General features: G+C 37.8%; 1 protein-coding gene across 1 annotated transcript; it reads right to left on the reverse strand.

Moving 5' to 3' along the window:
- Nucleotides 1–880: 880 nt before the first annotated feature.
- On the reverse strand, nt 881–26,312 carry LOC111327234 (uncharacterized). Its single transcript, XM_088757663.1, has 30 exons — nt 26,153–26,312; nt 23,898–24,169; nt 23,206–23,485; nt 20,420–20,706; nt 20,125–20,277; nt 19,742–19,785; nt 19,296–19,396; nt 18,685–19,009; nt 18,105–18,176; nt 16,216–16,263; nt 15,906–15,950; nt 15,404–15,781; nt 15,023–15,055; nt 14,534–14,575; nt 13,141–13,509; nt 12,564–12,596; nt 11,485–11,517; nt 11,127–11,168; nt 10,381–10,749; nt 9,265–9,297; nt 8,910–8,945; nt 7,912–8,265; nt 7,128–7,223; nt 6,584–6,787; nt 5,340–5,462; nt 4,536–4,883; nt 4,136–4,361; nt 3,443–3,595; nt 2,140–2,279; nt 881–1,340 (listed from the first exon to the last, which is right to left on the reverse strand). The coding sequence occupies exons 1-30, from the start codon at nt 26,279–26,281 to the stop codon at nt 1,108–1,110; spliced, it is 5,001 nt and encodes a 1,666-aa protein (XP_088613789.1). The 5' UTR covers nt 26,282–26,312; the 3' UTR covers nt 881–1,107.
- Between the last annotated feature and the right edge of the window lie 1,390 nt (nt 26,313–27,702).

Raw genomic sequence — 27,702 nt, forward strand, 5'->3', positions numbered from 1 at the left:
TTTTAAGAATCGTTGTGTCACAGCCATTCGAGGATGTGCTAATAAAAAGATGCGACTCGGTTTCAGTAGCTTTGTATTAAAGTGATTCCCTTGTTTTGCCACATGTCACAGACACGCCATGCTCTGAACAAAATGATGTTTCAAAAATTGCTGAATTAGAAACTTGATCACATTGTTTATGTCGGTCACTATCGGCGTTCTTACCCTTAATAAGGTCCAACCGCACCCTCTGCCATGGCCATGGAGATGGTTAAAATGAAAGGGGAACAAAAACGTACGCGAGTTAACTTTCCGTTGAAAACCTCTCGTGAGGAGGATGACTTGGCCAATTTCGATTCTGAGGGATTCAAGATTTTTTTTTGCCTTAGAAATTAAGATTCCTCTTATTGTTACTCAGTATCAGGGATCAACCTTTGGTATACGTTAGGAAAGCAGTTTAAAATTCGTGGTCGCTCTCCGATTACATGAAGAACACTCAATTCTCTTTTCGTTCAACGTTGTCCAAAACGTCGATTTTCAAGTAATTTTGATCTGATATAGCGGCCCTCGGTCGCTTCCTTTCGACTTCAAGTACCATTAAGACAACTGACATTAAAATTAACTGAGCAAAAAATGATTTGCCTTGCTCAGAAATCGAAAATAATCTAGTGCAATACCTTTATGACCTTCACGTCCGAACGCAGATAAAACCAAATACAAGGGTTAAGAATCAGAACAGCTTCAATCCTGGACTTGGCGTAATGACTAGGTGGTAAATTAAATTGACTGCAAATTTTGATTTGTGACGATTGTGTGACGCGTGCTCTATAGATCCATCCCAGTGTACTATTTGAAATCAAAACTCAGAGCGAGGTGGTTGGCGTGAAAAAAGGAACAGGGAAAACTATGTGAGCAGTCTGGGAAGCATAGTTTAAGCGCTAAATTGTTACTTTTAATTTAACAACTGGTTTCATCGAATATTTGCCAAATTGTAACCTTTGATGAATAACAGAGGCTAAGTTTCTTCACTTCTCTTAGTGGTCTTTTATTCTGAGTCATGAAGCATTAAGTATCTACTGGGTTGTTTGTTATGGAGGCAAACACACGATGCAGAAGAATAGCGTATATTTAGAAGGAGTCTTCATGTTCGACCATGTCTTCAGGCTGAACGTAAGCATTTCTTCTGCTTAGTTGTTCATCTTGGGTTGCGTACTGGTCTCCAACCTTGTTCCTATTCATGAACCGTCGTGCAATGCGGTACTTGACAAATAAAACAGCCAATGCAGCAACTGCAATCAGAGCAAATCCTCCAGCGCCTGCTAGGCCGCCAATTAGTGCAGTTTGCTTGTTTTGATCTGTGTCTGAAATGTGAAAGAAGGCGACGAATCAAGGCTCAAGTAAGGACCAAGGAAAGGGAAAAACATTAAACGATCACTCAATCTTATCTTTCATATTTCTGTTAATGAAATTAGTCATAGAAAAGAGAAAAGGAAATAACTTAATAACTATAAGCAAGAAGCGGAAATAAACTGATAAGTTAACTCAAAATCACCTGGTTTACCTATTTTCAAAATGCTAGTCATCTTTATTTTGACAACAGTAAACATGAACATGTCACATACAGAAGTTAAATGTTCCTCTTAAAGTTTTGTTTTGAAACTTTTCCTCGTAATTATTTTTATTAAAAACTGGATCATTGGATAATGCAACTCAAGACTTTTTATTGGCTTAGCCATTATGGTATATGAGTCAATATACCACAATCTAATATCTGTACATTGTAAAAGCCGGTTTCTTCTCATAAAATAAAGTCGAGAAGATTTGTCTAATATCTTGGGGCGTTTTTTTTAATGAAACAATTATTCCACTCACGCTTGTTGGATATGAGATGATTATAGCCAATTCGGCGCTACGCGCCTCGTTGGCTATCTTTCATCTCATATCCAACGCGTGCTCGTGGATTAATTGTTAAATATTTTCTAATTCGTAACGATAATTGTGAACTATTGAGTAATTAAAACTGAGCGAGAATGAACATCACTCCAAACTTTTTAAATTTGAAATTTAGGCAAGACAGCTTTGTTTATATCTTCAACACAAGCTTTGGATAAAAACTCATATATTTCAATCCTTATCTCTTCACATTATATGTGAACTTGCCTCCTTGTTCTTGTTCCTGTTGGAAGATCAGTGGTCCTTGTGTTAGAGTGACTTTGGTAGTACTCTCTTCATGTTCTACTTCGTCACGAGTAACGTCCCTCCGCTTTCTCTTCTTACTGCCTGAACAACTTTGGCTGCACCTGTCAAAGTTGTTATGGGAGATTTGAATGAGCTTCCAACACCTTTGTTATCTTGTGAGATGATGAAATCATCTTGTGCTCAAGTTTCATAAATATGGTCGTGATATTCGTCACTGCTGAATACTTATTTGACATCTTTTTCTCTGCAGTATTATGTCTGGGAAAGATCGTTCTAGTTCGATAAACCGTTTACCTTCACTTTTGGGAGCCGTTGGGTAAAGACTTACTTACATACTCCTAATTCTTTTTTTCAACTTGAGTTTCACAGAACAGTAAATGAAATTTTAATGGTTTGTCTCATGATTAAGAGTGAGGTTATCTATTGCATTGATTGTTACGATGAATAACAACTTTTCCCATAACATTAAAGCATGACATTAGAGATGGCAAGATTCCTTGGCTATTTGTTTGTGCCGTTGATTGTTTGGATGTTGTTCTTGTAGTGATACTTTCTGTTTGATACGCATTTGGAACAATTACCTTTGTAAAACTAACCAATTGCCAACATCATTAAGTCGAGTGTCGAGGTATAGAAAAAGGGGCTTGAACTTAACCAGCTGTAACTAACTTGTAATGTCACTCACGTTTTCTCATTACCAGGAGAAAACGTGAGCGGCATTACAAGACTAACCTTTCCTTATTGGGCTCTGTGATTATTTCGATTTGACAGGTGGAATAACGGCATTCATGACGCAGTGCCTAATGGTCAGTGCACTGGACTCCGGTTCGAAACCTGGGTGGATCAGTGTGTTGTGTTCATGGGCAAGACACTTTACTCTCACAGGGCATCTCTCCACTCGGGAATATAAATGAGTACCGGCGAGTTTTCAGGGAAACCCGATAAAATTTTGGGGGGTACGCATACATACATACATACATACATACATACATACATACATACATACATACATATATTTATTTTGGTAAAGCAGGTTAAGTTACATATAATGGCACCAAAAAGCTGATGTAACCTTGCAATCGACTAGCACCCCATCCAGGGGGGATGGGGCTGGGTGTAGTCATGCTCCTAGTGGCTTCATGCGACAAGGAAAACAAGAAAAGCTCTGCCTGGGTGGACCAATTGGCTCGAGTGTAGAACTGACCTTAGCGACATTCGATCAAAAGAATGCTCTCAGTATAGCTGTACAAGTTGGTCAATTCACCTGGAGTTTGAAGAGTATCTATGACAAGCCAAAACTTCGCAGTGAATGAAAACCTGATCGTAATCGTTGAAGAATCTGAACGCTCTGATTTTAAACTGCTGGTAATTCCTCCTGGGATCAAAGTTGTATTCCATGGATGTATCTTGCGGACAACTGTAGGTAGGGAAGGTATGAAGTACGTTGAAATTCATGCGCACATGTAGGAGGACATTTTGTTTATTGTCATCCTTCTTTTTCTCTCTCTAATTCATTCAGCCACTAGTATACTACCCTCGAGACTGCTCTGGGTAATTTTAGTCTTTAGAAGCTGGAATATTTGGTAAGAAAATATGGAAAGATTTTTCCTTTTGAGATTACGCTTGCTTCCGGAAACATAATGTGATAATGGCCTTTGTGGTTCAAGTCCTTGATCGAGGCATCCATTTACTCCTAAGAATGATTATTCGATCAGGTCTAGTACTCTGTTTTCTTCGCAATACTCAACTGCTCTGCGATCGCCTCCATACTATGCACTAAGAATGAATCATTCGTAGCAAAAGAAACTACGTGTACAAACCTTTAAAAGCATTTATATGTCGTATGTAGCAAGAAATTTAGGTAATATGAAATAAAGAATCGTTGGTTAAATTGACTGAAACTTATATAATTTTCCAGAAACATCAGTTAAATAATATGTTTGAGTACCATACGTACCCGTTCTGTATAATAGAGTATTGTGGCCAGGAGTAAAAGCTTCCAGTTTTAGTGGCCTTACATGTCACGGCCATTATTACCAGATCAGCACTGGATTCTACACTGTATCTCACGTACAAGTACTGACTGATTGGCACGCTCAGAGGGTAGTCCTGCTCAGTATAGGGTGTGGCAAATGACGAACTCTTGTAAAAGTCAATTTTAAAGGTAAAGTTACCATACCCAGCTAGACATCGGAAAAGATAAAGTCATATTAGTTCATAAACGTGTTAAGTTCTGAATCTTTATCAGACTTAAACAACTTTGCATTCTACCTTCCATATAAATGGATAGCATCTTCCTTAATATACACATTGCGGATTTGGAGTAATCGGAATGATAGCCTGAAAGTTTCATTTACCTTCTGTTCCAAAGTGTAGGTGCTGAGGCTTGAAACCCAGGTTGACCCATTTCTTCCTCGAATAACTACAATAAAATGGAATTTTTATGTCATGTGATCTCGTTATGACATTGTCGATAACGACCACATCCGTTCGGATTTCATTCCAGAAGATAAGATCATCTTCAGTCTCATTGACCAGTGTTCCGCAACCATTTAGCGGAGTGCTGATCAACAGATGGGTGTCATTCTGTGTGGCTCTGCATGATGAGTACCTCAAGTGTAATCGGGCAGCGTCAAAAAAGGGAAATGTCTGCTTTTCTAAGGCAATCGTCATAATGTCACTACAGTTTACGGACACACCAGGTTCTAAGATAAGGTAAAGAAAGCAATAGCCCTAGATTAGCAGCATTTGAATGCGGAATAGTGCCTAATCCATTATAACTCCTAGAAGGGTAGGTCACAAAAAAAAGTATCACGCATTTACAAACGCAGTGCATGATCAATATATTTTCTTCTCCTACTCCAAGTGAGCGAAACATGTGTATCTTGTGGACGGTGGGGGGGGGGGGGGGAGGGGGGGCAACCAATCAAAGAAGACCTTGTCAGGAGAAGTGTTTTCATACTGATTAGTGCTACTGAAATCTTACTTAAGCTGCTGCGGCTTTCAATAGCCATATTTTCGCCTGAAAACTATTTATGCACGATATTACTTTATGAGAACGGCCACTGGTCTTTCACTGTTCATCGTTGTATATTTCCACTCGGAAATCAGTGGGAGAAACTGCCTTAAGTTGTTAAAAGAAAACGGCCTGCATTCCTTACCAACGCAAGTCAAATTGTTAGCACCCATACTAGTTCCTTCCGGACAGCCGCAATAAAATGATCCAGGGATATTGTAACAATGATGGCTGCAGCCGCCATTATTGATCGAACATTCATCAACATCTGTGTAAAAGGGAAAAAAAGTTAGAAAATTGAAGAGAATACCACGTCACCCAAAACAATTGTTCGTGTGTTTGACGTCTGTTCTCAACCTTACACTGCACCCGTAATTCAGCCTCTCGGCTGCAAGTGGTCAGATATAAACTATATATATATATATATATATGCTCACTAGTTTACACTAGTTTGAGCACTCTGGCATGGCTTAGACGATACCACAAAGGTTGGGTCGTTTGGGGTGACCGTCCCGGTTCTCCCCCATCCTAGCTTCAGCACTGCACTGATGAGGCCCAGAAGGCCGAAACAGTACTGTCTGCAGTTAGTTATATATATATATATATATATATATATATATATATAAGTGTGACTTGATTTTCGTAGAACAGTGCTCAATACATAGAAGTAGAGCGAAGTATATATTGTGGGAGGAAAAAGACAAGTAAACTACAAGTTCATCCCTACAAGCCTGTTTCGTGGTCGCCCACTCATCAGGGGTTCACTGTTCACTGAGTGGGCGACCACGAAACAGGCTTGTAGGGATGAACTTGTAGTTTACTTGTCTTTTTCCTCCCACAATATATATATATATATATATATATATATATATATATATATATAATTACAAGCTTAACTTATAATAGGAAGCTAGGGAGAAGGTAAAGCGCGTACGAGAGGAGGAGAGTAATTTGGGCGTTCTGAGGTCTATATTGTTAACCCTTTGACCCTTAAGAGTGACTAGCTTGTGATATCTCCTCTCAGCATCACATCTAAATCAAACATTTAGGTTACAAGAATAAGAAGTCGATGATCAACTGAAGAAGCTCCTACTTGTTAAACAAATTTTCCTTGTGTGCAACCTTGGAAATAGCATGGAGAATATAGATACTAAACGGTTAGGGTATAATGGGTTAAACTGATTGGGAACTATTTAGAAGTATGAACCAGCACGCGAGAAACCACAACTTGGGAGTCAAGCTGAATATCAAAAACACGACGATCTGTTGCTATAATAGCGTACACGTCGAATACGTTTTTGTTGTTGTTGTTGCTTTTTTTTTCTTACAAAAATTGGTAGCTAAACAATAAAAATATTACCAAACAAATTTTCTCGAAAAATAATATACCCAAACACGATCTCCCATCTGCGGCCAGTTGGTATCCACTAACGCAAGAGCAAGTGTAACTTCCAACTGTGTTGTGACAACTTTGATCGCATTCCGCCGGTAAATGAAACTCAAACTGTGAAGGATCTGGTTGGACATTTACGCTTGAAGCAGCATAGAAGGTCGATGCCATTGCAGAGGCTGGCGTAGGCTGGATTCCGAGCACTGAAAACGAACACACATTTTTTTCTATTTTCAGTTTTATCCTTACTCGCTCAACCGCTAATGATGGACCTAAATCATGGTTATTTCATCTTAAAAATATATTTACTGTGTTGGGCTCAGTCTATCAGCAATAGTTAATCACGCTAATACATTTTTCACCATTAGATTGTGTATTTTTAAGCTTGTTTGAAACATGTTCAAAATGAAACGATGATGGTTTAAAAAGGAATTACATTTTGGAATAGGAAATTGTTGATAAAAATATGGAAAGCTTCTGAAAGATTAGTAAAAATCATTAGAAAACGAGCTTTCTTCAGGGGCCCAGGTTTCGTTCACTTACCGTTTGACGAAGTGGGAGTGGCAGTTTGTGATTGCGCAGGAAAACACTGCACTGGGCTTGTTATTGACGTTTGGCTAGGTAAGGCAATGCTGTATCCTGTGTTTGAAGAATAGCTTAAACTTTTAAATATTAAGGAACAAAGGCTCTTACGCTAAATAGAACATGTTCTTTACGGTTCTAAGTACCATTCGTAGTTATTCCCGTGAAGGTGTTTGAAACTTATCACCAAAATGCTCACAGAAAAACAACGAAAGAGTGGATGTCTAGTATGTCGCGTAGATTAACCCCTCACCTTCTGTTCCTTCCCAAATTTACCCTTCGTAATCTAGTAATAAAATTAGTTGCTGTTAACAATAACGTTCGTACCACTCCACCACAGCAGATTTTATTTGCCATTTACGCCTTTACCGATGAATTCAAATTTCACGTTAGAGTATTCGGCTTAGAATCAACACTCAAAGCCTTTTTTCTCTTCACAAAAGAGCATGGTCCCCTCAAACAAAGAAATTGACCGTAAATGGTGCGTTCATAAGCCCTATTCTTAGACCAGAATCAAATAAATCCAAAGTTTGATATGTCCTGATTCAATCATCATATCTTTAGCTTGGAAGATACGACTTAACTAACCTCGAAAATGGTCTTGAACTTGCTTTGAAATTTTTATTCAACTTGACTTAATTGAAGTCTTAAAAATATTTATTTTACACTTTGTCTGCTATAAAATTTTCATCCAGACATTCTAATTCAAGAAAGGTTGTCAAAGGAGTATAGTTGTTCCTCTTACTGTAATTTGAAGCTTGGAAATAAGCATAAAATCCAGGCATCCCGATGATACCGTCTGAATGGAACAGTACCATGAGAAACCTTCCACTGCTGTACAATTTCCAATTTGTCAACTGGCCGCACGCCTTGATAACAACAGGGCTGTGTAATGAGTTGCCATCGAGAATTTTTACATAATCCCACGGGCAGTGACTACCTCCATGTTCCAAATGGAAAGAATAGAATCGTAGATAAATGTATTTTCCAACAGGAACTTCGAGCAGCCAGGTGCAGTCCTTGTTGTTTGGATAACAACCTGGTTTGCCTGGACTCTCAAAGCTACCCGAAGCTTGGTTGAGGTGATGGAAACAGTTTCCTGTAAGAGAGAAGTTAAACAAAAGAGCCGTACGTCAGTCTATTATTTTTAACTTAAATGCATGGATCATTCTGCTTAGGTTTCACGGCGATCGTCCATTTCTATCTACGCTGACTGGACAGTTACATACATCATGACACGCATAACCTTTATTTCCTTCCGAGTTTTAGAGTAGCTATATAAAATTCATTGATATCTTCGAGAAATAAAGTGTTAAAAAAAGTACAAAACAGTGCCAAAAATTATACTTGAAAGACGTTTAATTTTCAAAGATAGGACACTGGGCAAAGGTATACAGGCTTTGTACACTTCTCCTTTATCAGAAAATGTGTTCAGCCTGTAGAATTTAGCAAGAGCATTCCATTCGTTGGCGGATATATGAGAAAGAACGTAGTCATAGGTAGTGGTTGTAAGCTTACTAGGAGACTTCGCATGGCTAATACTAAAGTTTACACAGATCTGATAAGGCGTACTGACCGTGTAAGGCGTTCGAAAAAGCATTATTTAGTAGTCAGTAAGATTGGCGATAGTCGAGAGGTTCGCCGCAACTGGCTCCACTAAAGCAACGTAGAAATTTATGCTTTAACTTACAGTCTGACAAGAAAACTTCCTTTCCAAATTTATTTCAACCAAATGGCACTTACCAGAAATAGCCGAGGTAGCGGCTGCAATAGGTTGGGCTTTGAAAGGCAAGAATAAACAAAAATTACGGTCATAAGTATTTTATAATTACACCAAGAAAGGCTGGTAAACTTGTTGTATTTTAGCCTTAGACACAAGAAACATTTCGTGAATTGCTCATCCAATTTTCTTTTCTTTAAACGATTTATTTTTAATTTCATCATTAAAGAAAAAACAATTTCAGAAATGGTAGAGCGTCTTTTACGTAATCCTACACATGCACTTCAGTTCTACCAGTTCCCTTATGGGAAGAATCATAACAGTCACTTGGAGAAGAACAGTTGAAACCGAATTCATGTTAAAGAAAAAGGTACTTACAGGGTGTAGGTGTGATATTGGTTGAGTTAAAGGCTGAAAGCAAAATAAATGAATATCCATTGGAATGCGTGTCTGCATGGAGCAGTAACCATTCTAACAAAATTACTACATTGATATCAACCACCGAAGCATAGAACTATTAATGTTTATGTATTTTACGTTTCACCGTGTACAAATACAATTTGCAAGGTTTCTTCCATTATTTATCAGTTCCTTAAGTATAGGGCCTTTGCTCCCAGAAACCCAGAGAGATCCAAGCTTAATTTATCTAGCTAATGAAGATTCGTTAACCGGTTGACTGCTTGATTTGTCATTTTGTTGATTCCTCTTTTAATGAAGTTTAATAACTTGACCACTTGAGCAGTGAAATGTTTGCGTAACACTCCCACCACTTGCTTGCATTGAGATAAAGGCACATTTCTCGTAATACATAATAAGTTCTTTTCTCTAACCCCCCTCTTAGTCTCTCTGTCATACACTAGTTTTATATTCTGTGTTTTGTGTAAGTCTGCGGTCTGTACGTCTGTCTGTTGTTCCTTTGTCTATGTTGGTGATTTTGTGCAAATATATGTGTCTAATGAAACATATGAGTGAACTGCGGTTATGAGACGTATATAAGAACGATCCTTCGCAGTAAAGCACTATTTGAGCAATAGTGGAAATCAGACCTGAAAAAAATAGTGCTTTACTGCGAAGGATCGTTCTTATATACGTCTCATAACCGCAGTTCACTCATATGTTTCATATGTTTGTTGTTGTTCGATTTATCATCTACGGGTTTATATCGAATTAATTTGATGGCCTGCTCCCAGTTGGCTTGTTAGCTCAATTGGTACAGCGCTGCACTAGTATCGCAGAGGTCAGTGGTTCGAATCCCGTACAGGCCTGAAATTTTTTTCAGGTCTGATTTCCACTATTGCTCAAATAGTGCTTTACTGCGAAGGATCGTTCTTATATACATATGTGTCTAATGTTCGTCTACTTGTTTGTTTCCATCATTTGTTTGTCTGACCACCGTTTGTGTGTCTGTTACAAGTTTCTGTTTGCTGTTTGTCTTTATTTTTCGGTCTCTTTCTGTGTGTTTTTCTATTTATTTGTAATGCCTTTCAGTCTTACCTCCTCCATTTCCACAATAACGATAATGACAACCTGGTGTGGGTCCAAGTTCGTACACGTAAAAACCGCTGCAGTTACGAACACGGATGTTAATAGACCACAAGCAACATTGATTACTCCAGTGGAAACACACTGTAGCACGGACAATTCCATCAGCTGCTGACGGGTGCAAGCCATTCAACCAACCCGGTGCATGGGTGCCACATCGATTTTGTCCTACACAGGACGTGGGCATCTCTGTTCCCGCTGCACCACGAAATCGATACCATCCCAATGGTAAGGAGTTATCACATTGGACATTTCCGTACTGGCCGTTATAGTAACCCATCCCTCTCTCTGCATCTTGTAGGTACGAGTGGTAATAGCATTCTGAATGTAAAGAGGAAAACAAAATGAAAACGAGATAAGGAACACCAATTTCCCTTTAAAGATAAAGTTAAAGAACAATATTTGAGATGGCCAGAAGATGTGAAATGCCTAATTGTCATCTAAGTCTCAGTAGTACAAATTTAGTACGCAATTAAAGTACCCTGCAAAAGTGTCCACTTAACATTGGATAAGCTATATATTACCTCTTAGTTTTTTAAGCTAATGAAAATCTTTGTCGGTCCTCATATTCAAGGAAACTGAGTTATTTTCTGACTTACATAATATAACCATAAGTTTATATTACAAAAAACGAATTTTCTTTCTTTAAATAAATATTTTTTAATGATAGATGGAATAAAAAAGGGTTCAAATACAACCTGAAGCAAATGGAGGAGCTGCACTGGCGGATACCCATGGAGCTGTGGGAAAACAAAATAGGCGAGGCTTCTCGCATTCATCGAATTCATTACGGAGAGTTACGTCAATACTAAGTCAATATGTTTTGAGAAGAAAGAGAAAAGGAGGGAAATTCGAACACGACTATTTCAATTCGTGAAAATTGTACCGTATATATACAAATTTTTTGTTCCAACATTCAAACTTTGCAGTAGAACCAGAAGATATAGTAGCAGTTTGTAGTGGTAGTAAAAGTAGTGGAAGTGGTGGTATTAGTGACGGTAGTTGCAGAAATGTTTGTTATAGTTGTAGAAGAAGGATGAAAACAGAAAAAAATACCAGCTGGAGTTGGTGCTATGCCTTGTGAGATACCTGTGAAAAGAAATGGAGAGGTTTAGTTACCTCATTTGCCTCTTCGAAAATGATTTTCCGAAACTTGTTCACTAGTTACCCAGAAATATGGACATATGCTGGTTAGGAATGTACTGTAGTCTCCTATTCGCATGCTGTGGAATACTTTTTAAAAGCGTAGAATTTATTTTAGCTTATTTCATGGGAGAAAAAATGAGCGACAATTCAATTCAGCGTGACTGCCTCATCTCTCTTTATAATCTTTTCATAATCGTCTTCTTAGCGGCCAAATCATACTGGCTAATGATGACTGACAAAGATACTGTAATTGGCTATCACTACATTTTATATCTTGCAAAACAACAGGAAGTGAGTTGCGCGAAAATTAATTCAAGCCAACTTGTCAGTTTTTGTAACTAAACGAAAATATATTCCCGCCTTTATTAAGTCTTCCACAGTAGTTTTGAAAAACATTTATGTCTTATTGTCTATTTTTGTCTCTCTTACCAGTCTGTTTGTCTTGTCTCTTGCCAGACTGTCTGTTTTTCTAAAGGGGGTAAAGTTTTAAAGAATCTGTGGTTCTGCGTCGGTGGGGGTGTATAAGAAGGTAATTTGAGTCTATCAACTGAGTTCCCTCCATAAATGAGGATAAATTCAAGACTGAACATAGCCTTACTCGAATTTATTTTCAGAATGAGCATCTCTCGGAGACTTTCACAAAAAGCGGTGAAACCAGGATAGGAAACTGAACCATCTATGTTTTGTTCAATTCACAACAGTTTGGCCCAAACAGGGTGTTTTCCAACCCCAACTCCAACCCCTTTGGTAAAGTTGTTTTTATCTCTTTGCTTATGTTTGTTCGATGATTTAATCAACCATTTTATTCTCTATCTACACAAATTTATTTTTTTAGACATTCGAACTGAACTAGTAGATGTAGTAGCAGCTTGTAGTGGTAAAAGAGGAAGTAGTAATGGTAGTATTAGTATCAGTAGAAGTATAGCGATCACGGTAGTTGCAGAAGTGGTTGTTGTTGTCGTAGAAGAAGAATAAAAACAAAAAAATACCAGCTGAGGTAGGTGCTATGCCTTGTGAGATACCTGTGAAAAGAAATGGAGAGAAATTGTTACCTGGTGTGCCTCTTCGGGAATGGTTTCTCTGAAAAAATATTGACATGTGCGGGCTTAGAATGTACTGTAATCTCCTATTCAGATAATTTTGACAAGTTTATATCAAACACAACAACGATCATTACAAATTTGTGAACAGGGAGAAAAATGACAAATGCCATTACTCTCGTTCGCCAGATGGCCAATATTTCCTCCTGTTCTGTATCTGTCATTCTATCTGCCTACTTACAAGCTGCAGTCTATTTGTCTTGCCTCTTACTTGTATACCTGCTTGTCTAAAACGGCAAGGTTCTGTGGAAACTTTGGAGCTGCGTCGGTGGAGGAGCACAGCAAGGTAATTTGGTTTTATCAACTGAGTTGGTAATGTTGAATAGCCTTTTCTAAAGCTGACGTTTCTAGCGTCAGTCCTTCGTCAAAGCGAATTGTCTGTCTCCCTGCCTACTTGCCTACCTCTGTGTCTTCCTGTCTGTCTGTTTGTTTTTCTACACGTCTTTTACACCTGTATGTCTCTTACCTCCCGCATTACCGCAATAACGAAGATAACAAGTCGGTGGGGGTCCGAGCTCGTACACGTAGAAACCGCTGCAGTTACGAACACGGATGTTGGTAGACCACAAGCAACAATCAGAGGTCCAATGGAAACACACTGTAGCCTTAACAATTCCATCAACTGCCCGCGGGTGTGAGCCATTCAACCAACCCGGTGCATGGCTGCCACAATGATTTTCTCCTACACAAGAAGTGGGCATTTCTGTTCCCGCTGCACCACGAAATCGGTACCATCCAAACGGTAAAGAGCTATCACATTGGTAATTCGCGTAGTACCCGTTATAGTAACCCATTCTTCTTTCTGCATCTTGTAGGTATGAGTAGTAATAGCATTCTGAATGCAAAGAAAAAAAAATTGAAAACGAGAGAAGGGGCACCAATATCAAATTTAAAGAAAAGTGCAATGATAATTTTAAACATGGCCAAACGATGTGAAAATGCCAAATTGTTATCGAAGTCGTTAGCGCTTAAAAAATTTGTGCAAGTGGATTGTGCATCGCTGTTTTTTGAACTCTGCAAACAGCGGAATAATACAAATTTATTGAGTCATTAAGGTACCTTGCAAAAGTGTCCATACAACTTGGCATAAGCTTTAAATTAATTATTTTAAGTATTATTAGAGTCTCATTAGAATCCCTGAGGTATATTTTACCCTCATACAATATATATATATCTTAATAGACGTTTTTTGTGTAGTATCGCTGAGTATTTTTACGAGTTGTGTCGTATCTTGACGAGCCCGTAGGGCGAGTCAAAATACAAAATAACGAGTAAAAGTACTCAGCGATACTACACAACGAAACGCCTAATAAGTTATTTATTATCTAACACGCCAAACTCTTATTTCAGTGTGGGCGAATTTCGCGGATATGTATTTACGGGGAGTGCGTGACAGAACTATGCGAAGCGGAACGGAACTGGCGCGTTGTTGTGTTGCTGTTTCTATTTTCTTCATTAAATGAAGAAATTTTCTGGTCGTCAAGCTGTTTTTATTCCTTCGATTCATCTATTGAACTTGGATCTATCTTTGCCAGCCATTCTGACTCTTCGGCGTCGGAAGTGTGATTCAAATTGTCCGCCATTTGTTTTTTTTCGTAACTACGATCCAATCCTTCGCTTGCGCGACGCGAGAAAACCTGTTTAACCGGTACTCTACAATTGACGAGTACAATTACCGCGTGATATATGTACTCGTCTATGGCGTTATTTGTACTCGTCTAGGTGTAGTTGGATAATAAACACTCATATTTAGGGAAACTGAGTTATATTCCGATCTACCCAATATAACCATACATTGATATTATTGATACATATTCATTTAGTATAATGGATGGAATAGAAAAGGGTCGAAATACAACCTGAAGCATATGAAGGAGCTGCGCTGGCGGATACCCATGGAGCTGTGGAAAACAAAATTGGTGAGGCGTTTTCTCGCTTTCATCGAATTCATTATCAAGAGTTACTTCAACACAGTCTAAATGTTTCCAGAAGAATGACAAAAATCGGTAAATTTCGAACACGACGATTCCAATTAGTGAAAATACTTAGTTTATCTATCATTTTGTAAATTATATCTGCCAACCCAAGCCCTTTGGTAAAATTGCTTTTATCTTTTTGCTGTTGTTTATTCGATCATTTTTTGCGTTCATTTTATACCACATAAACAAAATTCCTTGTCTTGACTTTCAAAACTAGTAGACGTAGTAGCAATTGGTGGTGGTGGTAGAAGAAGTGGTTGTAGCAGAAGAAGTAGCAGTATTAGTAACGATAATTGTAGTAGTGATCGTAGTTTCTGCAGAAGTGGTTGTTTTAGTTGAAGAAGAAGAATAAAAGCAAAAAAAAAATACCAGCTGAAGTAGGATTTATGCCTTGTGAGATACCTGTGGAAACAAAATGGAGAGGCATTATTACTACGTTTTCCTCTTCGGGAATGATTCTACAAAGCTTGTTCACTACTTACCCAAAAATATGGACACATGCTGTCTAAGAATGTACTTTAGTCTCCTATTCGCATAGTTTTTAAAAACCGTTATGTCTTCTCGTCTCTCTGTTACTAGTCTATTCTTCCTATCTCTTTCCTGACTATCTGTTTGTCCAAGGGGAGTAAGAGTAAGGTCCTTAAGAAACTGTGATGCTGCGTTAGTGGAGGAGTATAACAAGGTAATTTGGTTTGTCAACTGAGTTCCCACCAGAAATGAGAACAAATTCAAGACTGAAGATATCCTTACTTGAATTTACTTTGCAGACTGAGTATCTCTCAGAGACTGTTTCATAAAAGGCAGTGAAACCAGGGTGGGAAACTGAACCATCTGTTTTAAAGTGTACATAAAGGACGTTGCTGTGGCTGTAAACACACCAGGAATCTTGATAATAGCAGCGTCTTACTGTTAGGCTTTGGTAAGACGTTCCATCATATATCTGTACGTAGTCGTAAGGGCAACTTCCAGAACCACCCTCCAGATGGAAATGGTCAAAGCGGAGGTATATGTAGTAACCCCTTGATGTCGTAATAAGCCAAGCACATTGGAGATTGTGGCCGTAGTTTTGTGGGTAGTTTGGGCTACTGAAATATCCGTATGGTCCATATAAATTGTAGTGACAGGAGGCTAAAAAAAATCAGTATCAAGTAGGAACAACAAGAGTCAGACTATCAATTGTCATCTTGACTTCAAACATATCTCAAGGAGTTTAGGATTATTTGAGGAATACTAAAATGTCATACAATCTTACCAGAGGCAGCTGGCAGTAAGGCTGTTGACAGGGGTGATACTGATGCTAAGAAGACAAGAGAAACATATAAAAAATACCGTATGCTTGTAATTCTTAATAAATTTGTCAAGTAAATCCAACTTGAAAACGAATAAACAAAAAAACTGATGTATGTTGAATCTGAACCGTGCACTTTAGGATACATGCGAGAATATATTGCATTCCTGCAATACTTTAGCTTGCTGAAAGTACTCTCAATCGATAACTCACGCATTTAAACAAAATGAAAAGTTAACGATAAACGAATTTAGTGGATAAGAAAAAAATATACCTGGTGTAGGAGATATATCAGTGGGAATACTTGACGATGAGTGGTGAGCTGTGGGAAGAAAATAATCATGGCGGTTTACATCATCCAAAAAAAAGTATAGGTGAGAGGTCAGGATCTACGAAAAAGGGGTGTGCGAGAAACACACTTGACATGTGCTCTTTGAAAGAAACTCTAGTTAGCCTATATATGTTTGCTTGATATTGTGTAGTCCGTGTGTATTCATCTAACTGGCTTACTCTTTGTGAGTCAAAAGCCCATCTTATGATATTGATATAAATAATTTAATGGAAAAAGCTTTTCTAAATCAAGGCTAGAAGCATTTCTCCTTTTGTGATACTCTTCAAATAGATATAACTTTTTTTTACAGAATTCTGTTCGCTTGCTTTTTGAGGTCATGTGTTCGTATTTTTGTGTATTTTTTTAAAGAATCAGTTTTTTCTTTTTTTCTTTCTTTTTTCCTTTTAATGTCTTCAGTTAATAATAGTTTTATAGGGGAGGTCATATTCATAAGCCCCATTCTTTCCAAAAGAGCGTCTTGCCGGGAATTAGAAAGAATTGTATAAAGATTGTTTCACGTGACGTCACCAACTTCCAAGACAAAAGAGCCACGAGAATTTTTATTCTCGTCACGTATAAGGAGGTTTAAATTTATATCTGTTTTCAAATTTTCAGCTTAATGGCGTGCTTGGATTGGGAACCAGCGCCGTTTGAAGTTCACAGTCGTAGCGTTGCGTGACATACAGCTCCAATCGTGTCTGTCGAAAAATATATCTAGTGGTTTTAGCCTTTTTTAGATATTTAAGTAGTAGGAAAAGTGCATATGTTAATGTTTCTTGGCTCAGTCCAGATAATCTGTCGACTCAGTAGCCAAAGTAAGTGCATGTGTTAATGTTTATTAGCTCAATCCAGATAATCTGTCGACTTAATAGCCAAAGTAAGTATACGTGTTAATGTTTGTTGGCTCAGTTTAGAAAATCAGTACTATAGTCAAAGTAAGTTCCAGATGTTTATATCATTTGCCGGCCACCATATTGGTGTACCAAAAAGGCGCACCAACATAGCAGCTCCATACTGGGCTCTGCAAATTTGCGCAGAACATTTCGACGAATAATCTGAAGTTTGGAAAAAAGAAAAGACCGAAGACTTGAAGGAGTGTCTTCTTTGCCTATCTCCAATAAGAATACAATTTCTTGACCGTATCCACTGAATAGTTTTTAATTCGTTTTTTCGTTGCGTAAGAGTGGAAACAGTCTATATTTGCGTATAAATGCTATAAATGTTATAAAGATTGTAAATATCTTCTGGCAAAATAAATCGAATAAACAACAAGCAGAATTTAGTGAAAAACGACAGCTATGGAAAAACTTCTAGTCATAGCCTGTCTTGCACTTTAATGCAGGAAGACAGAATATGTTTCATGGACGTTTTCATAATAAGCAGTGAAACCAGAGTAGGATACAGAAACATCCGTTACAAAATACATACAAGGACGTATAAAGGACGTAAAGAAGTCTCATTGTCAGATGAAGGTGATGAAAAGGTGTGGTCAAAGCTATTTTTGGCGGATTGCATATACGAAGGCAAAGACAAACGAATGGAGAACCATTTCACAAGAGACCTTAAGAGAGGACTCACGAGAAATTAGCTAGAGTATACCAGGTTCCACTGGATGACGATGATGATCTAATCTTGCGCATATATTGGTGAGATTTTGGGTTGTTAAATCATGTTCCCTGTACTGAGAGGGTAAGCCTACACCTTCTGATAATCATTATAGACATGATAAACAATAATCGAAAAATTATATGACAGACCTTATTTGCCATAATAATAACTGTTATTATAATGATTGTTATTATTAGCATAAAGAAGCATGTGTAGGTATCTACCTGAAGTCTGGATATATTGCCACCACCAATAAGATCGTTTTGACCGATGATGTTCCCCACATTCATCTATATCTACAAATACAAAAGAAATTTTCGCATGGACAGACTCGTTAAAAAACATCTACAATTTGAGTTTATGCTTACATTTAAAATATTGAATGATTTAGATATCTATTTGTTTTAGATTATTATAGGCCCTACTTGATTTTATTGGATGCTTGTTTTTCAGTTAAGTTTTCGCACCCAGGTAGTAGACATCACAATTTCTGTACACGAAAATGATAAAATATAAAAAAATGGGGGCTTAACATTGCGACTTTCAACACCAGGATATCAGAAAATGATGTATCATGAAAAGCAGTTACACTGAACAATTATCTGAATACAGGCAGTACATAAAATTAATTTCAATAGCGTATCCTTCATGCACGTAATCTTTCAAGAAAATAATCGGAAGATGTTTTTTATTGTATTGGTTGAGATTTGAGCATTGATGATGCGACCTCATAGCCCTTACCCTACCAGTATAGGCTAAAGATACAGGGTACTTGTTCACAAAATACTACAACTCTAGACGTACCCTCACAGTTTTGAAAACTTGGAGGAGCCAAGGCATAACCAACAGGGCAGGCACCATCTATAGGGAAAGCCCAGTCTTTGGGTGAGGTTATACCAGGCGTTGGTGGACCATCATATGAGCAGCCTTGTCCAACCACTGCACCGTGATCTATCAAGATGGCATATGAACCATTCATACTCAGTGCAGCCTTGGGCGTGGCAAAATGCAGTGCTGTGCGGTTACCGTCGATAATAACGTAACTAGAGAGGGCATCCACTTTGAAGACGGTAAAACCATTTGACTGCAGAACCAGTCGTATGAATGCTGAGCTACGAGGCTTCTTTATCTACAAATGATCAAACTCAACCATAAATTCATGTGTATTCTAATTTCCCTAACCTTTTTAATTCCCAAGATTTGAAAACTAGCTCGTCCAAAAAGTGATTGTGATTTTTTGTTGTTGTTGTTGTTGTTTCTTTGTACTGAGAATCAGGTGTTGTAACTTGGTAATATTCCTAGTTATTGATTTGCTTGATTATTTTCCATTGAAGGCGTGATAATTTATCAAAATTCTAATTTAGGATCTACTTGAAGGTCACTTTTTGAAAAGTAAAGAGAATAGTGTTGATTACCACTCTGTCAAATTGAATACTCCACCATATTAGTCCTGTTCCGATCTCACTTATAGGACTTATCGGCCTTCTTGTACCCAAAATAACACGAGGTGTATTACCTTAAAAAAAATTGTATATATGTATCAAATGAATAACCAAATAGTACGCAGTGATTCAGTCATAGATAAATAACTAACTGATTCGATCGATTTCCATTTTAAGTCAATTTTTGTTTATCGTGATGTTATTATTACTGCATTTTTATCATTAACATAGATATTTTATTAATTATTATTTGATCATTGTGCTTTTTTGTTTGGTTCTAATCTGCATAAAAAGCAAATGAACCTGCCAACGCCTCAACGGTGTTAAGAATTATGCAGTAGAAATGATGGTTTAACAAAGCTCAATTCACATGTCTAGCTGATTGACTCGAAATATTCCAATGGATAAAAATAACTTACTTAGCCCCACAAGAATCGTGACACAACGCCATTCACTTTGTAATCTGTAAAATGGAAATTATATCAAATATGAATATATATACATCGACTTACACAACATGAACTTTTTTTTATCCTCCTGTAAATTACTAACGATATGCTCCAGGATAAACTTGACAAAAAATTGGCACTCCATTATGTGTATCTTGTACTAGCATAGAGTTTATCTTGTGCTTTTTTAGTTGGAAATGCTGCCCGATATGCACATCTAACACTCCAAAGAAACACCATTAATGTCTTGCTTTGTCATGATAGTGATCATTTACACGGAGAAAGACTTGAAATAACTCAATCTAACTTAGCAGTTCATCACAATTCTAATCTTAAATACAAGAGCATCTTACCCGTCTGAATCCAAAGCTTGAAAGCAGAACAACTGCTGCCCAACTTGGTTCTGATTCGGATACCACGTGACATTTCTTGAGTAGATGCCTCCATTGAAGCGTATTGGCGTAACTTGCATACCAAGAGGAGAGCTTGTGGTTATCTCGACAACACTTAGAATACAAAGAAAAGAATTAGGTTAACAGCAAACATGACATGACAGGTGATGCACCGTCGGATAGCTGTTATATACACAGTTCATGGACAAAAAAAGGCAAGCTCAGATGCCCTGGACATGCAACCTTGAATACTTACTGTTTAGCAATGTTTGGAAGCCGCACCTCAATGACTGCTTTATATGCCGACCCAATCTGAACCTCCAAGCATTCACCTTTATGAGGAGTGGAGGCAGTAAAAACAGGTATGTCTTGGCAAGAACCAGACCCAGCGCTTATTATGACTAGAAACTGCAGTGGCACAGCACTGAATGGTCTGACGTTATTGAAGTTTGTGGTTCCAGCTGGAAAGTCTTCCAAAGTTAAGGTTACTGCGTAAGTGCCCGATGCTCCACGTCCACCTCTGTAAGTTAAAACGCAGTTTTTCTGCAAAGCAAAGTATGAAAGGATCATTTTTGCAACTACACCAAGCAAATTAAAATCGTCTTACCTCTTAGTGCCATGTTGAGATCTCCCTTGAATTAACAATAAAGTCACAGTGCGCTTGTTAATATTTCTTTGTTCCGCGTGTTAAAGCCATCCATCATATAGCAGCCAAATATAATCGATTAGAACTAAGTTTACTAATTAGACAAATTTAAGTAACGAGACAAATGATACTGACCAATATGCTGAAAAACATTGAAACCGTATCGTAGGCTAGTAAACCATTCGTAAGCGTTGGCTCACTGCCGTTAATAGTCCCACACCATTTCTGATCATAAACCGTTGCGCTTCCCGGAAACTTAACTGTTTAGAACTAAGTTTACTAATTAGACAAATTTTAACTAATGAAACAAATGATACTAACCAATATACCGAAAAACATTGAAACTGTGTTTTAGGCTTGTAAACCATTCGTTAGCGTTGGCTCACTGCCGCTAATAATCCTACACCATTTCTGATCATAAACTTTGCGTTTCTCGGTAAAATGTGAAGTACTCTTCGGTAATAAATTGAGGTAGTTGCCTTCATTTTGTATACCGCTAATTCTCTTTAGTTTTCGTTGTAATTTATGCACGTGTTCTAAGTGCCATTTCATTTATTTAGTCCTTTCTTACCCGGAAAGCTCTCGGGAAGCTCATTCTGAGAGAATCTAGGCGCTTTGATTGATTTCGCGCGCTTTTCAATGGGTCTATTCAACCTCGTTCTCAGGATCGCTTATCTTCCAGTCCCTGGAGCGAGCGAGGAGAGACCTTGGTTTAGGCTGGTCACGTGTTTATGGAGTAAAAAAATTTCTTAGGGACGAGTCGTTTGTTTCCTTGATTTTTGCCTCATTTCCTTTGTCATCTTCAAATCGACGCTATCGTTGTTTAGGTCGCCATGTTTTATAGCAGCCTTCAAGTCGCTATATCTCGGATTTGGTATTGTAACCTTCATTTAAAACCCAAACAAGTCCAGTGTTTAGAAGCGACATATTCGGGCAGAGATGTGGCCGTTTTACCGACTGGATACGTTAAATCTTTGATGTTTCATCTTCTTCCTTCACTCTTCTTCGAGAAGTTAAATAGTTAACGACCCTCAGCTTCCTTGTCATTTCGTCCAGTTGTTACTGTTGTTTCGCCTTTAAACGCCTTTATCAAAGATCAAATAAGAACGAGTACCGGCAGCCGTAGGTTTATTTGTGACTTAATTCAACATTGGCACCTCAACTTATGTAAACAAAGGAAAGCGAACAAGTACGCGCAATTGCGTGCACATGTTTTTCCTCTTCTGAAGGAAATAGGTACTAGAAAAATAGAGATTGGTTAGACGAGCACAAAAAAAAAATTAAATAAAAATAATACAAGAAAATGTGTACGAATTTTCCTGGTCATGGACAATGTCTTCGGAAATATATCTGACAGCGGCTAAATCAATCGAAGGTAGCTCATTCTGAAAGAAATTTGTCACCTTTCGTAAAAGTACTCGCAACTCAGAGGCGACAAAGAAGTATCAGGGACCGTCAAAACGTAACAAACAGCAGATCTGGCAAAACACTATCGAAGATGCAGTTGTTTACCTCTTTTCCAGGCAAAGACTGCATTTGTGTTGGTACTGTTACAGAATTTAGACCGCGACGGCTTTCCTCAGACTCCCCTGCATCATGGCCAAGGTGCGTGGCACAGATTGCGATATTTCTGTGCATCACTTCACCTTTTCGATAAAACTCTGACTTTCACTAATCACCGTTTTGAAAGAAAAAAAATTTTTTTAAGCATCTTTCGCAAGGTCTACATGATAGATCTAGATGTGGAGAAAACTTTTCTTATCTCAACGGCCGGCCATAAATGTCCTCAGCAGCGGCGAGCGATGCGCGATTTCCTTTTGCTTAGATGTTCTTCGAGCAAGATATGTCTCCAACTGGTTTACAAAGCCTGCAACAACTGATATTTACCGTAGTGGAAGATTTACTGACCTTTTTGGGCGTCTATTGAATATTCTCAGTTGACATTCGGTTCGAAGCGCTTCACGTGTAGTTTGTTTGGATTGCCGACTAGCCACGCTCGCCAGTGGACTAAGCGGAGAGAAATTCCCACTTATCTACCCCTTCCTCAAACCGCTTATTTGAAATCTGCTAAAATCTGGAAGACCCGTGACCAGCCTAAACTGGGGTCTCTCCTCACTCGCTCCGGAGGGCGGGAAGAGAGACCCTGGGAACGAGGTTGGGGTTTACCGAGAATTACCAGCTTGCTCACAAAACATGACTAAATTTACTTTTCTCTCTTAGATTCGTCATCCATAGTTTTGTCATGGTAGTAATAGTAGAGTCTTTTTTTATTCCTATTTTGGAATTCTACGAGATTTCTTGAAAAGCTTTTGAATCGTTCGCCAAGTCGTGATTAACCAGTTCTAATTTTCTCGTGTTTTACTAGAAAAATTAATTGATAGAGCAAACAAATTTACCTCATTAAGTTCACCGTAAGAAAAACTATCGTTTGGTATGGAGGACTCGGCGTTGGTTGCCCAACGGCATTTCACAAAATCGCCATCTGGATCTTCAACCGGTATTGTAAGAGACTTCTGACAGCCCTGTTGAAACCGTACAATAGCTGGGCTCCTGGAGACTGGGGATGAATTGATTTTGCCGTTATCTGATCGTTTAGAAAGACTTATTTTGGTAGATACCAACCAGTTCGAGCTAGCATATCGCACAAGATTGGAAATCCAGCAACAACTGTGGTAACTGTCGACAAGACAAGATAGGAAGGTTTGTGAAAATAAAACGAGACTTCAGAATTAGTTAACTTGTTTTGGGAAGACTGACTAGCACTCCAACAAAACTGACCATGAGAAAGCTGTGTATGCTACTCAACAGACTTACCAAAAATTTAGAAGGAATGGAAGGAATTGGGAGTCATGGGGTGACTGAGTGATGGACGGAGGGAGTAAATTTGGCAAATTTGAAAACAACTCATGAATGGCTCTCAGCTATTTTCCACGGTTAAAAGCTGGATATCTGAAAGACCATCCCAGATGATTTGGTCATTGCAAATGATTCTTAATTGTTCGATGCTTTCTGCTTTCTGGACACTAAAAAGGTCTTATAAAGTTAGTTTTTACGTGTTTGTTCTTCTCTTAATTCACATTTGACACACCTCACAATCCACTCCATATTGCTAGAAGGAAAAGTATAGGTGAAGTTATTTTCCCCCATGGACCAATCTTCATCGCTACTAAAGTCAGTACAGCGAAAGCCAGTGTTTGCGAGATAATAGGTCTGCGAACACACCGCACTGGATTGATCGCTGCACTTAGCTCTCCAAGAACCTCCGGATCCAATAATTCCCCCGCGATTAGTTGTGTCGCCATCACAATAATATGAAGAAGAGAATGACCTTCGAAAAGCCAGACGGAAGGTGAACCGTATCTGGAAAATAGAAAAATATCACGCGAAACAGCTAGGATTATAAATTAGGTTTCGATCGTCTCCAAGACGAGTACAATAAATTCGATAGAGTCACACCATTTTATGCAAGCGATATTTCATGATGGCTTTACCAAGTTATGTGGTCAGGGCCCATAATCAAGTACAAAAAAAACATCGCTATCTTAAACGCAACACTTAAAGAAAAATATATAAAAGAATGGTGTTTTTTTATTTTTTAGATAGCCTTGTCTACCAGACATGTTTCACTGCCACTGCACTCGTACGTACTCGAGCCGCATAAACCACCTATTGTCGTATTATTGTATTTATTTCTCTAAGTATTGAAGGTTTCTGTAGCCGTTGGTCGTTTTACAACTGTTTCGAAGCAAGTATATAATTTAACTCAAAAGCAATTGTTCATTTTGTTTTCTTTTTCTGAAAACGACAACTGTCAGTGACTTTGTGCCGTCACTGCATTTTTGATGAAGTGAGTGGTTTTATTCTTCAAATACCGTTCCAGTCAGTGCCTTTTCTCAAAAGACGGTTCTTCAATATACTTCATACACGCACATTTCAGTTACTTAAAACAGTTGCCCTCATTAGATTCTTTATCGTGGAAAGTTAATGAAATCAATGGCTATCAACTAAGACGGAAAAACTGGAACATTAATCGAAGTGGACGGATGTGGTTTAGAAAGCTTTGGTGTTTAGAGATAAATTGTAAATTTGAATGAATGATGACAAAAACCGCAGTCTTTCCAAGAAATGGCCACAGTTGACTGCGTCAAAGAAGATATAGAGTTATTCTCATTTAGTTGAGAATATCGTTGATCAAAAATGTTAGAAAACATATTTACAGTGTTCAAGCAATTGCAAAAAGAGCAGGATTAAGTGCATCACGCTAATGGCAGACAGCCGGTGACTGGAGACTAGAGACTCCATACCAGCGAAACTTTTCATTTAATTTTTTTTAATTATGTTCATTGTTTTTGTTTATTTTCGCCTCATTAATATGTATTTTCAAACTTTGTTCTTATAAACGTTACTGAACTTACTATAATTTACATTTGATAGTGGTGACATGTCGTCGCCGAAACGTCATGTTTCTGAAATTGATAATAATTCTCCTCTGTAAGCATGTAGAGAAACTTATGAATATGAACGGACTACTGGAAAGAACGCGACTTTACAGAAACTAGACACAGCTGGCTGGGCCAATATATAGAGAAACAAGCTCGATATTCTCTTGGCTAAGTATCTCTTCAACGTGAAGAAGATCAAAGTAGGAATAGAAAAATGTACAGTTTAAAGATCAGTAGCATGCTGCCCCTTACTAGCTAAGAGATTTAAAAGCGAAGAAGTCAGTCAATTGTGCCGTATACCTCAAAAGAGGAGACCAGTAGCAAAAAATCAATGAAGCAATCATGGTTTGGCAACATGTACTGAAGCTTTTTGCGGATTAAAGGATCATACATACACACAAACAAAAAAGAAAAAAAAAAAAGAAATTTCTGTAACAATGGCGTACAAAAGCGTACTATTTTAAACAAGTTAAAAAATACAAAGCCAGCAGAGGCTCAATTATTTACAAATTTCGTCAATACTTAAAAAAAAAATTAGGTAAGAGGTTCGATCATTTGTTCTGTTTCAGTGAAAGAGAGTGAGTTCTTAAAATCTGGAGTAAAAGATTCCTAGAGCTTAGAGTGTCAAGGTCTTAGTGGGTCGAAACAAGGTGACAGCCAGTCGCTCTGAGCAGGCTGTCTTGTGGTGCCTGAAGTGAAATTTCCTCTCGTTACCTCGCTTAGTGCTTCAGAGAAGAAGTTCGTTCGCAATGATGCATTACATTACGAGTCTTATGCGTGTAAAGGCAAGCTCAGAAAATTGAGCCTTTACTTGTACCGGCTAATGTTTTTAATACACCTGAAAACGGTAGACAACATATCTCAATAAAGTGGCTCAAAGGCGCGTAAGTTAGGACCATACCGTATTGTTATCAGCATCAGTCGGAGCAAAGCTCATGAAGGCATGTCTGAAGTGAGACCCTTTCACTAAATATGACCACTGTACGAACACCAGTAAGTAAAGAAGGTGCGTGAAAGTATGAGGTGCCATCTTGGATAACCTTCTTTTTCGATTGACCCACTCCAAAAAAAAATTACCATATAACTGCTAAATTCATTTCACCAGGCATGAGCCATGTCAATCAAGATTACTCGCGCGTATCCAAGGTAACCAATTAAAAAAGTCCCAAAGCCACGCAAGACATACAATATGTTTTGTCCATAAACTTGGAATGCAAAAGATTTGTTTATTTAATTATCATTTTATCTTATCACGGAAAGGCCTTTGATGAATAACTAGAGTTGACAAAGGTAGTCTGGTACACAAGCTTAAAGATCACCTGCCAATGTAGGTCTATCTAACTACCTCAGTGCATTTTGAATAAGTTCAGTTCAAGTTACCTTGGCATGAGATCTCAGAGAAGATCAGGTCAACATGAATACAGAGTAGTCACTTATCTCTTTCATAACAACAAATAATGTAGTAAGACTTTATTTATTGAGGATAGCACGTGATAGTGCACAAACACTAATAAACTTGTGGTCCTCCTAATTACAATAAATATATAAATACAATAGAATCATTAATATATTGAAAAAAAAAAAAAAAAAAAAAAAAAAAGATTACAAATATAAATAGAAATTTAGCTAATTACAAATAATATTTAATTGATAAAATATATAATACAAGATAATATAAACAAGTAAGAATATATAAAACTACTATCAATAAAATTTACCGATTAAAATGAGCTAAGCATGATTTGTCATCATAATAATATTTAAATACATTGTCTTTAAAGGCCTTAAGTGTATTAGACTTTTGGTTAATACAACTTTGTTATATTATGAGTGCTGAGGAATATTTTTATCCATGCATTTCACAGCCTAAGAGAATGAAATAAAGACAGTTTGGTACACGTGAATAGCAATCACTTCTTTTTTCTCAGGGCGTGGGCATAAATTACATGCCTAGTGCGTGAGAGCATTGTTGCCTCAGTTAAAACATACATATCAATTAGATTCCGAAAGCACGTTTTAATTTTAGATATACATATCTCAAAGGTTTGAAGGTTTCTGTAGCCGTTGGTCGTTTTACAACTGTTTCGAAGCAAGTATATAATTTAACTCAAAAGCAATTGTTCATTTTGTTTTCTTTTTCTGAAAACGACAACTGTCAGTGACTGTGCCGTCACTGCATTTTTGATGAGGTGAGTGGTTTTATTCTTCAAATACCGTTCCAGTCAGTGCCTTTTCTCAAAAGACGGTTCTTCAATGTACTTCATACACGCACATTTCAGTTACTTAACACAGTTGCCCTCATTAGATTCTTTATCGTGGAAAGCTACAAATTCAACTCTTGGAATATGGAAAACTAACTGCACTTGGCGTATACTGCGAGACAATATATCTACATGAGACGAGCGCCAGATGTGATTAAACATTTTTATCAAATCATGTCCAACGCTTTAA

This window comes from Stylophora pistillata, chromosome 4, assembly GCF_964205215.1.
Source record: "Stylophora pistillata chromosome 4, jaStyPist1.2, whole genome shotgun sequence".
Taxonomy (NCBI): domain Eukaryota; kingdom Metazoa; phylum Cnidaria; class Anthozoa; order Scleractinia; family Pocilloporidae; genus Stylophora; species Stylophora pistillata.

Excerpts from the sequence above, each read along its gene's own strand:
- LOC111327234 (XM_088757663.1), bottom strand. The coding sequence starts at position 26,281 with ATGGCACCTCATACTTTCACGCACCTTCTTTACTTACTGGTGTTCGTA. Across the intron at positions 16,264-18,104 it reads GCAATATATCCAGACTTCAG|CTCACCACTCATCGTCAAGT; the intron begins GTAGATACCTAC and ends TTCTTCCCACAG. Across the intron at positions 13,510-14,533 it reads AGCTCCTTCATATGCTTCAG|AATGCTATTACTACTCATAC; the intron begins GTTGTATTTCGA and ends CTTTGCATTCAG.